The sequence below is a fragment of the Rousettus aegyptiacus genome, unplaced genomic scaffold (assembly GCF_014176215.1).
Source record: "Rousettus aegyptiacus isolate mRouAeg1 unplaced genomic scaffold, mRouAeg1.p scaffold_m13_p_2, whole genome shotgun sequence".
In the NCBI taxonomy this organism is placed as follows: domain Eukaryota; kingdom Metazoa; phylum Chordata; class Mammalia; order Chiroptera; family Pteropodidae; genus Rousettus; species Rousettus aegyptiacus.
The window spans coordinates 40366522-40383038 of NW_023416295.1; the positions used below are offsets into that span (position 1 = coordinate 40366522).

At 36.1% G+C, this 16517-nt stretch overlaps 1 protein-coding gene across 1 annotated transcript in view; it reads left to right on the forward strand.

The window, feature by feature from the left end:
• The window catches only part of CERKL (ceramide kinase like), a 96104-nt gene that overhangs the window by 52722 nt on the left and 26865 nt on the right, over positions 1–16517 (forward strand). Inside the window, exon 3 of the mRNA XM_016164611.2 lies at positions 11422–11553. Within this exon, the coding sequence (XP_016020097.1) occupies positions 11422–11553 (132 nt within the window). The remainder of the gene's footprint in view (positions 1–11421; positions 11554–16517) is intronic.

The following is a 16517-nucleotide window of genomic DNA, read 5'->3' on the forward strand; positions in this document are numbered from 1 at the left end:
ATAAAAAGTTTATCTTTGCCCCAGAGTTTTGAGATATCACCTTTATCATATACTAAATTTTCATATGTACTTGGGTCTATTTCTAGCTTTCTATTTTATTCCATAGGTCTGTCTATTCACATACCAGTGTTTTGTTGAAAAAGCTTTTGTAGTATGTTTCAGTATCTGTAGGAATTGTTCCTCTCAGATTTGTTTTTCAATGTTTCCTATTTTTGGCAGATTAATTTTAAGATACATACTTGAGTATCACCTTGTCAAGATTTAGAAAAATCTGATATTTTTATTTGAGAGCACATTACGTTTAGGCAGAACTGACGTCTTGGACCAGAAATCATACGACAAAACTTTTCAGGCAGCTGCTGTAATTTTCCAAAATGGAAATTCCAAAGCATTTTCCTTTTGATGGCGAGACCCCTCAGAAGTATGTCTCAGCTCTCATGTCGAATTTGTAGGCTTTGAGAAACGTATTATCATTATCATGTATAATGCAGGGCTCGTTTTACATAAGTATCAGACTCCTGAACTTTTTCTTAGGCCCATCTGTATACTTCCTTGTAAAATCCATTTTTAATAAGAATCCTGCTAAATCAGTTAAACTAGAATCCCCTCCACATTCCATATTTGATCACCCTCAGTATCTGATCAGGTTCCTCATTCCCCACTATCCCCCTGGTGGTATCTGGTCACCCTTGCCTGTCTTCAGTGAAGAGTCCTGTTAGGTGCGGTTAGCTAGAATACTCCTTACTTCTGTTTCCTGTTAGTAACTTTCCAGTCACTGCCCTCCACCTGGCTATTGATTACCAGTTACACACACTTTATTCTGACATGAACCCGGCTCTATGCTGAGGTCTATTTCCTCCGATTGCAATAGTTGTGAATAAAGTCTGTTTCTACCATTACTGTTCAGCTCAGGTTTTCTGTGACAATATTGATTACGAAAAATTTTTTCCACAATCTTCACTTTTACATTGGAGTATATGTTCTTGGAATGCTAAAAACTCTCTCTCTCTCTCTCTCTCTCTCTCTCTCTCTCAGGCCTTGTAGATAAACTAAAAACTTCCTTAAAAGTCAGATGCATATATGATCTGGTGAGGATACATTGCAAAACTGATAAAATCTAACTGATAAAATCATTGAATTAAAAAGTGTTCATGAAATTATTCTCAAACATTTTCATAATTCCATAGTTTGTGAGGGATTAAATGTACAATTGTTTTATCAAATTGGATTTTTATAAAGTTAATCATTTTTAAGTGCTAATTATTGTAACTAATTCTGTGGTCTACTTCTAAGCAAAACAGAGAAAAAGAGAAGAAAAATTTTCCTAAAGAAAATAACTTGTATTTTTTTTAGTCTGAATTTTTAATTGGGGAAAGTGATATACTGAAATCTGTCTACTCTGTAGCATCTTCCAAAAATAATTATTTTATCAGGATTATTATAAAAATCTGGTAAAAATAAATGGATAATTTATTTGGATTATTTTTCTTTTCCTCTGCTTTCCTTTCTGTTTGTTCATTCTTCGTCTGTCTGCATACTTTTGACTCCTTTATTATTTTAAATACCATAGTATTGCGGTGATTATTTCCAGCAGCAGGTGATTCTTTCTGCTAATTGCTGTTCAGTTTGGTTCAGCTGTTAGAAAGATACGGCTCATCGCTGGGCTGCATGTGAATTTAGAAGTCATGGGGCTTGTTTTTTACTTTAAGTAGACTATATAGCACTGAGTTATTTTCATCTGAGTGTGTAAAGATGTGCATCAATAAGCTTTTGCTGATAGTAAAGTGAAATTAATACATTTTACTGTAAATCACCTAATAGAAAATATCTCTAACTTTGAGCTCTGCTGGGAAGTTGTCAAATCTTACGTGTGAAAGGCTTTTACCATCACAGTTACATATTAACTAGGCATAGTTTAATATTAATAGCTCCTGAGAATTGTTGCGAAACTGAGGTCTTTATTTCTTGTGTTTGGGTTCTTTCTTTGCAACAATTTGGTTGCTTTTCTGTATAAAATGGTTGTGAGTACACACAAGACTATGACGAGGTTCTGGGCTCTTAACTTTGATGAACACCATGCCATTTCCATCATGCTGCACTCAAAAACAGCACAGATGTGAGTCTGGGAGTGGCGTCCCTGCCACTCTCAAGAGCCTTTGTTTGGAGAACACCCTGATTAACCCCCACCCTTCATGGTTCATTGACTCACTGATAGATCAAGTTTAAACTAGTACATATTAGCACATTTGTTACTAACAGAGGGACAGTTGGCCATTCTGTTTTACATTGCTGGTTCATTGCAAACTGGTGTGCTAAAAACGTCTATACTCTAGAGTATGAATTGAGAGGTTACCAAAGGACTGAGAACCAAATCAGTTGCATATTAATGTTGAATCATACTTATATTTTAATCTTGGATTGTCTATTTGGGGGATAGTTATACAGTTGTAAAATTATGAATAAATATCACTTTGAGATTCATTTTTTCAAGGAGTTCAGGGGATTTATGTATGTCAGTTCAACTCATATTAAACAGTTTGTCATAATTGAAAGAAGAGCAATGTCATGATTGCCTGATGCTTTGTGTTGTCGCATTCTAAAAATGTTTTTCATAGAGTTCTTTGCAGCCAGTGATTTTACATAAATCTTTCCAGTGTGCTATATTTCTGTATTCCATGGAAATGTTATTTGGGCAAGAAGGCTTAGGCACACATGGCTGTTATCTCACAAAACTAAACTGTCTCTTTTTTATTTATCAGTAAATTAATTAAATTTTTAAAAACTTAATTTTCTCCTCTTATTTACTTTCCTAACCTGGTTTTCAAAGTCTCCGAATGCTTATTGTTACAGTTCTTTTCATGAAACATAAGTTACCCAATCATTTGGCAGTCTCAGCTGGTGAATTTTGTCTTAGTTTCATGTTCATTCACTAGTGCCATTTTCTTGGCTGCCTACTTCTTTGCATTTTCCTTTCTCTCCGGAGATAATGAAATGTGAGGGCCCTGAAGGGGCTGAAGGATAGTACTGATCCAAGTCTAGGTAATATGACAATTGAGGTTACTTTTCAAGACTAACCAGTGCCCATGGAGAATAAAAAACGGTTTCTTTCAGGTCCACTTTTTGATTTTTATTATAACTGATGATTGGTTTCTGGAAGGCAAACTGATTTTTTTTTTTTTTTTAATTCTGAGCAGAAGGAGCAGTATTTACTTTTATTGCTGATGTAAATTTTAATTTAGAAAATATTTCACCAGCTCTTCAATACAATTCTACTGGTTTTAAGTTTGTGAATATAGGGAGTAAGGATAAGATAGGGGTTGAATTACTTAATTTTTAAAAACTTGGCAGCGTTGAGGTTGTTAGCTTTTCCAAGCTTAATGTTTCTTTCAAAGGATTTAGCTGTCTATTACACAATCTACTTTTTGATAAATCTGGTTCTTTGTGAAGTATTGGCCTTAGCTCTTTTGTTTTATTTTAGGAATATAAATGGTTACATTTCTGGACTTCTTTTACATCATGGCAGTTTAAAAAACAGTTTTTTGCTTAAATGAGTTTTACAGTGTTCATATTTATTTTCTTTAATACAGGTGGAATTATAGTTTTATATTTTTCTTTAATTTTTTATTTTTAAAAAGAATATTCAGTATACATATTTATTGGATATCTACTGTGTGCCAGATACTATTCTAGGAACTAGTAAGATAGAAGAGAGCAGAACCACAAAGTTTTTGACCTCAAGTAGCTTAGATTCTCGTGATAGTGGAGTGTTTGGTCCGTTCAGGCTGCTACCACAAAGTACCATAGACTGGGTGGCTTATAAATAACAAATTTATTTCTCGCAGTCCTGGGGGCTGAAAGTCTGAGCTCAGGGTGCCCACATGGTCCAGTTCTGGTGAGAGCACTCTTCATGTTGTGTCTTAACGTGGCAGAAAGAGAGCTAGAATGCTCTCTGGGGTCCCTTTTAAAAGATTACTAATCCCATTCGTAATGTCTCTACCCTAATCACCTCCGAAAGGCCCCACCTTGTGTAATACCTCACATTGGGATTAGAGTGTCAACATATAAATTTTGAGGGGACACAAACATTTAGTCTATAAGAAGGAGAAATTGAAAAAAATCAAATTCATTTTTATGATATCAAATGACGATACGTACTACCAGGCAATGGTAGTACATATCACATAGAGGCAGTCAAGGAAACTTCATTGGCTGTGAGGTTTTAGAAGAAAGTGCAAGTAATGGGGAAAGGGAGCCATATGGATATCTAAGGGGAACATGTTCCCAGCAGAGGGAACAGTAAGTGCAAAAGGTTGAAGAAGAGAGTCATATGCAGAGTGGACTCAGTGCGGAGCAAAGTAATGGGAAATGAGGTCGCAGAAGCAGCTGGGGGTTAGAGCATGAAGGGTCTTGCAAGCTTTGTATGGTTTTTGATTTTTATTTTGAAGAAAGTGAGAGGGAGCATTTGGGAGTTTTAAGCAGAGGAGGGACATGATAAAACTTACTTTTAAAGTGGATATTTTGGCTGCCAAGCGGAGGTAGACTATGTGACTGGGTGAACGGATGGAAGCAGGAGAACAGTTAGGTGGAAATTGGCATAATCTGGACAAGAGTTGGTGACTTAAATCAGGGTAGGGGGAAGAGGAGTGGTGCGAAGAGGTCAGGCTTTGGATTTGTTTTGGGAGATAGAGCTGGCTGGATTTATTGACTTAGTGGGTATGAGAGATGAGTATTGAAAGAAAAAGTTAAGGAGGATACCAAGGTATTTTTATTCTATTATGAAAAAATGTCAAACATAAAATATATAAAAAAAAAAAACATGATAATGGGCACCTATACATCCATCACCTAGATTCTACAGTTCTTAACATTTTTCCATATTTGCTTCAAATATTTTATTCAGGCAATGCATTTTAAAGTAAATTATAGACATCATGACATTTCTCCCAGAAATAGTTCAGTATGCATCTCTAAAAACAAGACATTTTACAAATAACAAAATATCATTATCCTACCAAGTGAGTGAATGGTAGTTACTTATTATCATCTAATACTTGGTTCATAGTGAAATTTCCCCTATGTTTTCCAAAATGTCTTTTATAGCTGATTTGTACCTACCAGTGCCCAATCAAGGATCATTTTTTTAATTAAATGTATTTAAACTATAGCCCTACAACATTCCCCTCCTCATCTTTTTTCTCTCTGACTTATGGAAAAGACTGGATTATTTGTGCTATAGACATTTTAGGGTGCATAAGGAACATTTAGCCCACTTAAACAAGGATTATTGGTCCCCACTCCCAGAAATTCTGATTCAGTGGGTCTGGCGTGGGTCCCTCCCCCCCTTTTTTTTCTTTATTTTTGGTGTGAGCCTTTAATGAACTGTTCATTGATATTGGGCTGTCATTCTGGAGACCATACTTTGAGTAATACTGTTGTATGACTATTTCCTTCTTAGTGGCATCATTTAACTTGTTCTTCTATTTCCTATTTTTCCTAAAAACTGGATTTTCAATCTAAAGGCTTAATTAGATTCATGTTGGAAATGTGGGGCAAGAATACTCTATAAGTGGTATTGTATATTGCATATTTTATCATCTCAAGTGGTACATAATGCCTGACTATCCCATTATTAATGATGCTAAGGTAGGTTCCCCAAAGCTAAGATTAATTCTTGAGTCAAGGAGATGACACTTAGATCCCTCCATTATAATTTTTTTATGTGAAACTAGTAGATACTTTGTTGGTTGGCACCTGGGGACCACAAGAAATATCCAGTTCCCAATAAATATTTCATCTAATGGTTTTAACATGCATTGATTATGCTTGCCTGAACTAATTATTTAATTAGGGATAGATTTTGGAGATTTTCTAATTCATTCTTGTTAAATTAGTGATATATTTATAGAAAATATAAAACATTTTATAGAAAAGTTGCTTCTGCACCTGACACTATTTGGTTATGCAGAAATAAAGTACTTATTAGAAAAGTAGGACAAACGCCTTATTTGTTATTTTTAATTACCAATTTTCAGAGTAAAGTGAACTTTCTGACTGGAGCTAGTAAGAGGACAAAGTTGTCATTTAGTGAGATGCAGAAAACCGTGGATAGCTACATCAAATTTAGTGGGGAAAATCAGAATTTCAGTTTTGAGTATGTTAACTTTGAGTTGTCTCTTAGACATCTGTATCGATCAGAGTTCAGTTGATAAAAACAAAATACTCTATTTTAAATGGAAAGTTCTATACAGATAATATTAACAGGATAGAGGAGAAGAGTCTAGTGTATCTAATATGCTGTTGGCCTACAACTGTTGCTGCATTGCCCTTTTTCTCTTCACCCTGCATTAATAGCCTCATGGGACATTTTCTATGACCTGCAGACTACAGGGAAATAAATGAGGCCTAGTTTAGAGACAGTTCTGCATGGTATAATAGAAGTGAGCTGCGTAAGTATTACCGTCCAAGAAGAGATAGAATACTGCTGAAGTATTACCTGACCAGGAATATTCCTAAAAGATAGCAGGGAAGGGAAATCATTCTGGTGCATAGAACTTTAAACAGTTGATACTAGTTAAGGAATGATGGATGGAGGTGTTGATGTACATCACTGCATGGACAATGGTTAAGAACTTGGCCAAATAGTCAAACTTGGAAGAAAAAGATTGGAAGGTTGGTGACATGATGTATAAAGCAGAAGTATTTGGATGACTTTCACAGAATCAAAACAGAATGTGAGATTTGTGTTTTATGTGAATGCTCACCAAAGAGAATTTATTCCGGGAGAGGAAATAATCAGGTAAGCAGGATGCCCCATTCTATAAATGTTACCATCTTTTCAGAGCGACCCCAGGGTTTACACAATGAACACATAAACACAGTGGCCTTTAGACAGGGATGGCTTTAACAACAAGCACTTCTGTTCACCAGGCTGATTGGACTATCACCATTGCTTAGTAATTTGTCTGTAAACAGTTCAGCTCTCTGCCCTGGATATGGCCCTGTGTCCCAGAGCAACCAGTCAACCACTTGGTGGCAGGTCGCTTATATTGGATCCTCTCTGTTGTGGAAGGTCAGTGGTTTAGCCTCATTGCTATGAATGCTTGCTTTCGCTATGGATTTGCATTTCCTGCCCATGATGTTTCTGCCAACACTACCATCTGCGGTCCTACTAAATGTCTTTTCAGTGAATTTACCTCCTATATAGCACTGCCTTTGATCAAGGGACTCATTTACATAAAAAAAGTGAGGCAGTTGGCTAACAACTATGGATTCGCTGGTCTTACTATGTTTCCTATTTTATTACATTGCAGTCCACCTGGGAAACTAAATCTTGTGATACTAGTTTTTAGTTCTGTAACCATAATACGTGGGTCTGTGAACTGAGAAGTGAAAGTAGAAGTGTCATATATTCATCTCTTGTGACCTACTTATAATGTTTTTGCTTCCTGCCTCTACAACTTTGAATTCTGCTGATTTAGAGGCTTTCGTGTGGGAGAGGAATGGTTTCACATAGATGGATGTCATTATTTTTTATTTGGCTGAAGGTTAACACTACCCTTTTATTTACTCATCAAATATTTGGTCATCTATTCTGTGCCCTTCACTGTGAAGATAGAATATAGAATAAAACCCTGGAGAGTTTTTGGTCCAATATGGGAGTACAACTAATAAATAGTATAATTATAACAGCCTAAGTAACAAGATTGGGATCCGTATGGACCTGTAAGAACAAATAAGGGGGAAATAACCCAGCTAAAGTCACAAAGCCAAAAAGGCCATGGTTGGCTTCCCCAGGGAAGTGATGACTAAGGAGAGCAACACAAAGAGTAGAGGTTAATTGGGCAAATGGCTATGGTCATGAAAAATGTAGGTGGGAAGATAGATGGAAGGGCAGGTGCAAGAACACTGTGGTAGAGAGAGCATGGTGAGGTCCAAGAATTGAATGGAGTAGGAGGATGAGGAAGGAGCATGAAGATTGGAGACTTTTTAAATATATTTCTCTATTTCACCTCATTAAGAACATGTTTAAAAATCCTGCTTTATTCAATAGGATACTCCCTTCTGATCTCTAATGATATATCACTACCTAGTTTATATATACTTAGACTCTAGCTTCATAAATATATTGAGTGTACCCAAAAGGAAAAGCAAAATGAGAATGAATATATTCACTGGTGAAAAATTGGTTTTGTTGATTTGTGTTTAAAATACTTCAATTTCCAGGACATGTAAGGAATGGAGTATTCTGATGAATTTATTTAGCTGGCATTGCTATTGTTGACTAACTGAAGCTTAGGAATAAAATCCTTTTGTTTAAATCTTTTTGGAAAAATCTTAAAAATAATTTTAGCCCTGTTTCCTTCCTTATTTAGGGGATTATTTCACAGAGGTTAGATGGGACACAGAGCATGCACTTTTAGATATATGTATTTAAAGGTTACAGGTCTTCAACACAATGTATTTATCCTCACAAGCCCCAGATGACTATTTCTCATTTCCACACACTTCTATTTTTCCATGGTCATAATGTAAGAAAAGGGAGAAATACAAGTTGGTTTTTATGATGACATTTGGAGATTGCCACGTGGTGCCTAGATGTATTCTTTACTGGGACTGACCCCGGTTGAAAAATGAAGCAGTGTCTTTTGATAACTTTACCAGGTATGATAAACTTAATTTTGATATTTAATCTGACTGTTGGACTCCAGAGCTTAGAACAAGGTTTTTGTCCTTGTCATGTTTTCAATAAACGTGAACCCCAGATTTATGTGCTTATTCCTCCTCAGTAAAGGACATCTGTGATGTCCTTTATGGCATTTTTTTTTTTTTTTAATATCTCATTTAGAATCACACATTGTATTTAGTTTCCTCTCTTTAATCTCCTTCATCTGGATTAGGTCCTGTGCCTTTCTCTGTCTTTCATGGCCTTGACATTTTTTAAATTAAGTTTAAGGCAGTTTTTTTTGAAAATGCCCTTCAATTTGTGTTTGAGTGTTTCATTATTATGTTAGATCCACATTACGAACTCTGGGCAGGAATACCGCAAAAGCAGTGGTGTGTCCTCCTCGGTGCTGTGTGTTGTGTATCACGAGGCATGTGCGTGCATCCGTTTGTACCACTGAGCATGTCGTTGACTTTGATCACTTGACTAATGTGGTGTCTGCCATATTTCCCCACTGTAAATGGGGAATCTTTTACCCTTTGTAATGAGAGCAATAAAGAGGGACAGAGTTTAAGAATAAGTAAATATTTTGTTCCCCAAATGACTGTAACTGGAGGTTTTAGCCTCTATTGCTGATTGTTGCCTGAATCCATTATTATGATGATGGCTGGAAATAGTGATTTCTCTAACTCTGTTGTAATTTCTTCCATATTTATTAATTATCATTCTAGTATCAGACTATTCCCTTCTTCCACTTAGTATGATATATCACTTCCTTTATTCCATTTGGTATTGTCCATGGTTTGGCCAGTGGAAGTCCCAAGATATTGGGTATTCTATCAGGTTTTTTTTTTTTTTTTGTATAATTGATATAAGAAATAGTTAATAGAGGCATATAAAAAGTGGGAGTGAGAAGCCAGAGAATGAATTCTATTGGTAATTGGGAAAGGCTTCAGTGAAGAAGTGGTATTTGAAATGAGCTTTGAAAAAGTGGTCGAATTTAAGAGAAATGATAAGGTGGAGCAGAAAGGAAAAACCTTCTGAACAATAACAACAAAAAGCCTGGTATTTGGCAAGTACATAATACAATGCATCCAAAACGTGATGGGAAGGCTGAAATGGAAGAGGAAATCTCTGCACTTACTTAGCGTTGTGCATTTGTAATGCTGGTCTCACTGCTTAGAATTTCACCCCACCCTTGCTCTTTTGCTAAGGGGTAAGATAAGGTGTGAGGAAGGGGGGAATTCTATGTGGTGAAAACAACATGAGCCAAAACCCCTACTCAGATACTCTCTTTTCCAGGAAGCCTTTTCCATATTCCTAATAAGAATTAACTACCCTCCTCTCTTACACTTCCGTGGCGTTTTGTGCTCCTCTGTTAACAGATTTATTCTATCTTGTGCTGTTTCTTTTTCTGGATATATCTTCCTCCTCTAAAGCAAGTGCCATATCTTAATTGCTTTGCCCCTCTTCCCAGCACCCAGCACAAATGCTCAATAAATGTTTCTTAGCATGCGTGAAAGAGAAAAGAGGGAGGCAGTAGGTTGGAATTTGTTGGAGGAGGGCTCTAAATGTCATTTAAAGGGGTTCGGGCTTGCTTTACAGGAAGCAATGAGCCATGGCAGCTTTTGAGCAATGCAGGATGGTCAGAGCTGGGATGGAAGGAGGAGAATATTGAAGTGCCCATGCAGTGGGACCCCAGGGGCAATTGCAGAGAATGTAGGGATGATCCTATCACTTTCTCATCCAAAATTCTGAGTTCAAAACAGCTAGTGCTATCAAAAGAAGATTTAATTACATCAAATATGATGAGAAATGGAATATTGTCTCTACTTGAGGCACAAAAAACTGACTTTGGTGGAGACATTTTTAAAATTAAAAATGGATGTTAGCGACTTGCTTTTTTAACCTTGAATCGTGGCCATGTGAGAGCAGCTTACCATGAAATGGTCGTCGGCTTTCTTTTGGCTCCTCCGTCCCTCCTGCTCCTTCCTAACAACAGAAAATTCGCTTTGCACCTGCTCCAACTGGGTTCTAAGTGATAAACATCTTGCAAGCCCAGAAAATTGTAGTATCAAATCACAGCCCCAACTGTGAGGCAGCACTATCCTTGAATCCCCGCTGAGAGGCGTTGCTTTCCCAGTTCCCAAGGGAGGAGTCCTTTCTCCCCTGGCCCCCTTTCAGTCCTGAACTTCGACCTAAACTCTCTTTTTAGCCCCTAACATGCATTGCTCTGGCTGCTGGCCCTGACCCAGCCCTGCCTGTGCTCTCCTCCACCCTGGGCTCATCCATAGGTCAGGCCTGGGTGGCCCTGAGGTCACCGGAGTACCCAATTCCAATAATGAGCATATTTATCCAAAAGAGGAAATGGAATTTTCTGTTGTTACAGTCCATTGCTTTTCTTCTTAGAAACAAAATGCTAAAGGAACATTTGGTATATTATTTATGATTTGGTAAATATATATATATAAACATTGCCTAATATTTACAAAGTTTTATTCATTAACATCTTCCTTCTTAAGTGCTTTGTTATAAAACTAATGATATATTAAGAGGGACACTCCTAGTCCAAGCTAGGAAATGTAAATGTTTTAATATAATGCCATGTTCAGGAAAACTCTTGTAAGAATTTCAAATAAAAATAGCAAATATTTAAATAGGTATATAACATTCTAACTGGATTTAGTATATGGTTTTAAAGGGAAAGAAAAAAATGCTGACAGAGACTTTATAACTTTGTCTTTATGATTGCCTCTTAGGTTTTCCAAACAGACCAAAGTCATTAAAAATATTCCTTAACCCCCAAAGCCACAAAAAAGAAGCTACCCAGATCTATTATGAGAAGGTTGAACCACTGTTGAAGATTGCAGGAATAAAGACTGATGTAACAAGTAAGTCATTTTTAGAATATAATTTTGCCATTTAAGAAATACACTTAAGGAAGCAAATAACCGGAATTTGTTCTTAATCCAAATTTAGGAAGCTACTTTTCATATTTAAAGTTTTTTTATGTACTTCTATAACCTCTGCTGCAGCCAGCTAGCTCCATGATTATAATTTAATTATTTTGTTTTCTTTTTTATTATGTTATTTTTATTAGAATATCAGTATTTTCTCTTTAGACCTTTTTTCAGACTTTAAAAATAATTTGATATCATTTTTAAGGAAGCTGCACACTTTTCGATATCTTTATTGACATGTTTGCAATTTACACATTATTTCTGCAGTTTGGCAACGATTGATTTTTGCTCACTTAAATGTTTGATGTCTTTCCATGGAATCCTTCATTAGGTGGTTTTTGTTCTGACTCTGACCCCTGCTGGTTAGGTCAAAACTAAGCAGTTAACTTGGTCTTAGGTGAATTTAGAGAAGCCATAAGCTTAAATTCATTGTCTAAAATAACAAAGGTGCTTAGATTTGTGCCCAGGAAAATAGAAATTTGCTAATGCTGAAATTAATAGAAAGAAGATTAGTAAAATCCTTTTCAACTTTTTGAATTTGGTAACCAAATGCCTTTGTCTCCTTGAGACTCTTCTTTTTCCCATCGGGAGATGGACTAAGAAGGGTTAGTGCTATTAAGTTTCACACCCTCAATTTTCCTGGTTTTATATCTATGTAGCTTCACTAACATGCAGTGTAAATTTATAGTACATTTTAATTGATGGAAAGTACTGAATAATAAGCCTACTCAGACAAGGCCAGAGTATACTTAGAATCTCCTAGTCCCAATTATAAGTTCCTGGGCAAGGGATTCAGAGTGGCCTGGCTTTGCTCAGCTGTAACCACAGGAGAGGGTTCTCGCAATGTTACTGAGTTTAGTGAAGTCCATACCTCATGGTTTCATAATTGGGGTAGAAGGAAGTTCCTACAAAAAAAAATAATAAATTTTAAGAAGGTAGTTTTTCTGGGAAGGCCAAAAGGCATCTACTATAATGGAGGTTCAGGAGAACCACCATGAAAAACTCAAGAATAATTTCCAAATTAAAATAAAATTGTAGCAGAGAAGTTAACCTTTCATCTTCGTGGTTTTTGCCTTAAAAGTGATTTATAAGAAAAAGAAACAATTCAGATCTGTCATTCCTTACCACTGAAAATATTTTCCATGATTGGCAGAAGGAAATGTTTGAAATTCATATTAGGGTGATACAATTTAAAGGGAGAAATAAACTTATTGGTAAACTCAATAACATTACTTTGTTTCATTGATTTAATGTCCACATAAAACTACAGTTCAAGAAGCCCTTGCCGAATGCTTTGTATTAAACATTATGCAGAATGCAAGATGAATGAGGTGTACTACCTGCTCTTGGGTGACCATTAGTTTATTAGGGATTCAAATAGATGTTTACAATAAGTATAATTTGAATATACAGAAAAGAACTAGGTGTCTCAGAGGATGATATTAACTTTGACTAGAGGCTCATGGAAAGTATTTGAATTGGACATTTGAATTGGACAGTTTTGGAGAGTCAGAGAAGGCAAAATGGTTTTCCGTGCATACGCGGCAGAAGAAAAGCAAGGGAAGGAAAGCAAGCTAGCAGGCACAGGTGCGGTGTGTGTGTGTTGCATCCATAATATCTTGGGAGTTCTTTCATAACTTTGCCTTCCTCAGTTTTGACTTCATCTTAAATCTGGCCCTTTCCGTCGTCATAAGATGGTTGCAGTGGATTGGATCCTTTTTTATTCAAATCTGGTGAAATGGGGAGGGTTGTGTGTATGTGAGAGATCCAACATGTTTAATCTGGTACAAGGATTAAAGTGTCTTCCTTTGAGTTTGACTCTCCTTATGTAGTATGTGCACCCAACCTGGAGCAATTACTCTCTTAACCATCAAAATGCTTCCCATGGACTGAGGGTGGGACCTCCTTTACCTAAAGGCCAGGAAGTCCTGAACTGAATCTGGGTTCTATTAGGGAGAAAGAAAGGCTAATTGACTTCTGGGAAAGATCTCAGCAATATACAGTAGAGAAAGTTTGAGTCCAGATTATGGATGGATCTCTGTGCTTCTCTCAGGAGTTTACCCATCATGCATTGATCTGGAATTGGCATATATTTTTTATCATAGTGTTGTAATCTGTTTAGCAAAGATGATTCTGCCAGCAGAATAGACATTAGAAAGGAAGAGAGAGAGATTGGAGGATAGGAAACTTGTAGAGGTCTGACCTAAGGCAAAGGTAATAAGAATGTGTTTTCCTTCTAAAAACAATTGTATTGGAGAAAAAAAGTACGTTCTAGGGCTTTCCTGTCTAAATTTGTAAGTGCTATTGAATATTATATTTAGTTTAACATAAAATAAAATTAGAATATTACATAAAGCAAATTTAGAATTTACTTATGTATTTGTGCAGAATGGCTAATTATTAACTGCCTAACACTCCTCCTACAGGCAAAATTATAAAATTGCATCTTTTGTTTATGAAACCATTTTACTATATCTATTAGCTAAATATTTATATAAAATGTTTCCTATTTTGTATGAAGGACTGAATAAATATGTGGGTACTTGAAAAGTCTTGGAATCTTCCTGTCTGTTCTCACAGTGTAGTTTTGTAGTTTGAATAAAGTAATACATTTGAAACTACCTTCTGTATTATAAAGTGCTATAGAAGTATAGTCATAACTGTACATTTCATCTTTATAAAATTTTGTAATAGTAAGATTAACATTTCCTTCGAAAGAGAAAATATCTTATATGAAAGAATAAGGTAGGAAGAGTACTTATTTGGGATGTCCAGTATGACTTTTATTTCAATGTATCTTGTGTACATTGCTGAGTTCAAATGAAATTTGAATTACATAATAAATTCTGTACAATGATTAATTCATTAGAAAATAGTGCTATGTAAACGAGGCATAAAAAGTTATAGCTATATTTATTATAAAGTATTTTTTTCTATAAATTCTGTTTACAAATGAATCTCCCCACATTAATTAAAATACACTCCTTTTATTTTGGAGTAACTAGTTTTGAATCTACATCAACATCTTTAGACATTGATGAGCTGAAGTTATATTCTACCCTCCCCCCTCCACTGCCAGTGCCGTATCTTATTTCATAATGGTTCAGAAAAATTTCTAGAAGAAACTAGAAAGAACAGAATCATTTTTCTCTTTAACTCGTTGGTATATAAATTAAAGGCATGAGTGGTAAGCCCTTGCTTGCATTATAGCTGGATATTATTTCTTTCTCTTCCTGCTCAAACAGAGCAAACTTTAGGAATTAGACCATTAAAAGTATAAAGAATTTAGAGACATCATAGATTCAAAAAATTATTCAAAGAACAATAAAGTGAAAAAGTCAAGGCAGCAGAGAAACCAAACTGAAAAGAACTTGAGAGTCCATCTAGTCCAATTTCCCCCATGCGGTAGAGTATAAATAAGTGGCATTCCTTGTAGATGACCCACCCAGCTTTGGCTTGGGCATCCTCTGGTGCCGTCAGTGTATTCCATTACTGGACAGTACTGGTAGACGTTCTTATCTTGAGTTTGCAGATTAGAAAAGGACACCTCCTGTGTCCTGAATTACAAAAAGATGCATTTCTGGGCTGATTCAGCCCAAGGTCACCTAGCAAGTTGGATAGGTATACTGGATGGATTGCAAACTTACCTGCTTCCTTGGTCAAATGCCTTTGTGCAAGGCATAAACTGTACAATGTGGAGAATTTGTGAGCCGACATTTGCCTCCTTGTCATTTTAGTCTGCTAGAGTTAATGTTATCTTTTACAGTGATGCAAAATAAATGGAATAAATCTGTCTCGTCTTTTGTATAAGAGTCATTGAGATACTTGAGATAAAATGACTATTCTTGATCTCTTGTTTGTGATAGGCAATTCTATTTCCTTCAGTCAATCTTTGTATTAAAGCTGCTAAACCTTATCATGCTTGTCATTATCATGGTCAAAGATACTTCTCTGAATGCAGCTTTGGTCATTGCCAGCTCAGGGAGTTCCTAGTCACCAGGAAATTTTTACTTTTTGGCTGGCCCTGAGCAGACTTGTTGAGAAAGTGAGGTTTGTTGTGACTTTCTTCTTTTTTCTTTCTCTAGCATCATGGTTTAGCTTTTGGCACTTTTACCAAGTCTCATATTTGAATTACTGCTCTTTGGCTCTTTGTGTATCTCCTTGAAGTCTTCCCTTCCTTGGAGATGCCTCTTATAATCCCTGATCTCGACCAGCACAGAGTTAGACAGTTTGATGAAATTTGGTCAGAAAAGGTACTAGTAGGCTGAGGTATTACTTCCTTTTAATATTACCTGCATTTTATTAAAAATTCTGATAGTAAATATTCTTGCAGCATAGCCAGCTAGAGAGAGAGAATTCTGAGCAAAATGTTCTTTTTATTACCCTTAAATAGTGTGGATGTATATGGCCAATCCTGTTTCCAATAGTCAGATGTTGGGGAGCTGAAACTTTATCCCTGGGGACAGTGAAGAGTCATGAATGAAGTTTATATAGGGAAGAAATAAAATGTGTTCGAGAAAGATCATTCTGGCTAGCATGAGATAAAGGTGAAGAGAGACTGGAAAAGAGACTGTTGTAACACATTAAAGATGGTGATGACTATATCTAGGACACTAGATTGAGAAATGTTGGGATGCTGCAGCATAATCAAAGACAAACAACTGGCCATGGCCATAGAGTGATAGTGAAGAGCGAAGGAGAGTGATAATCTAGGAAGAAGTCTTTTTTTTTTTTTTTGTCTTGGGCAGTGGGGAGTGGATTATGGAACTCAAACAGAATAATGTATTTGAGGGAAAATATATTTAATAGTGGAAATTATCAGTAGATTTCTTTTTGAGCTTACTCTGTTTGAAGCACCTGTAGGACAGGGAGGTAAATGACATCTCACTGTCTTA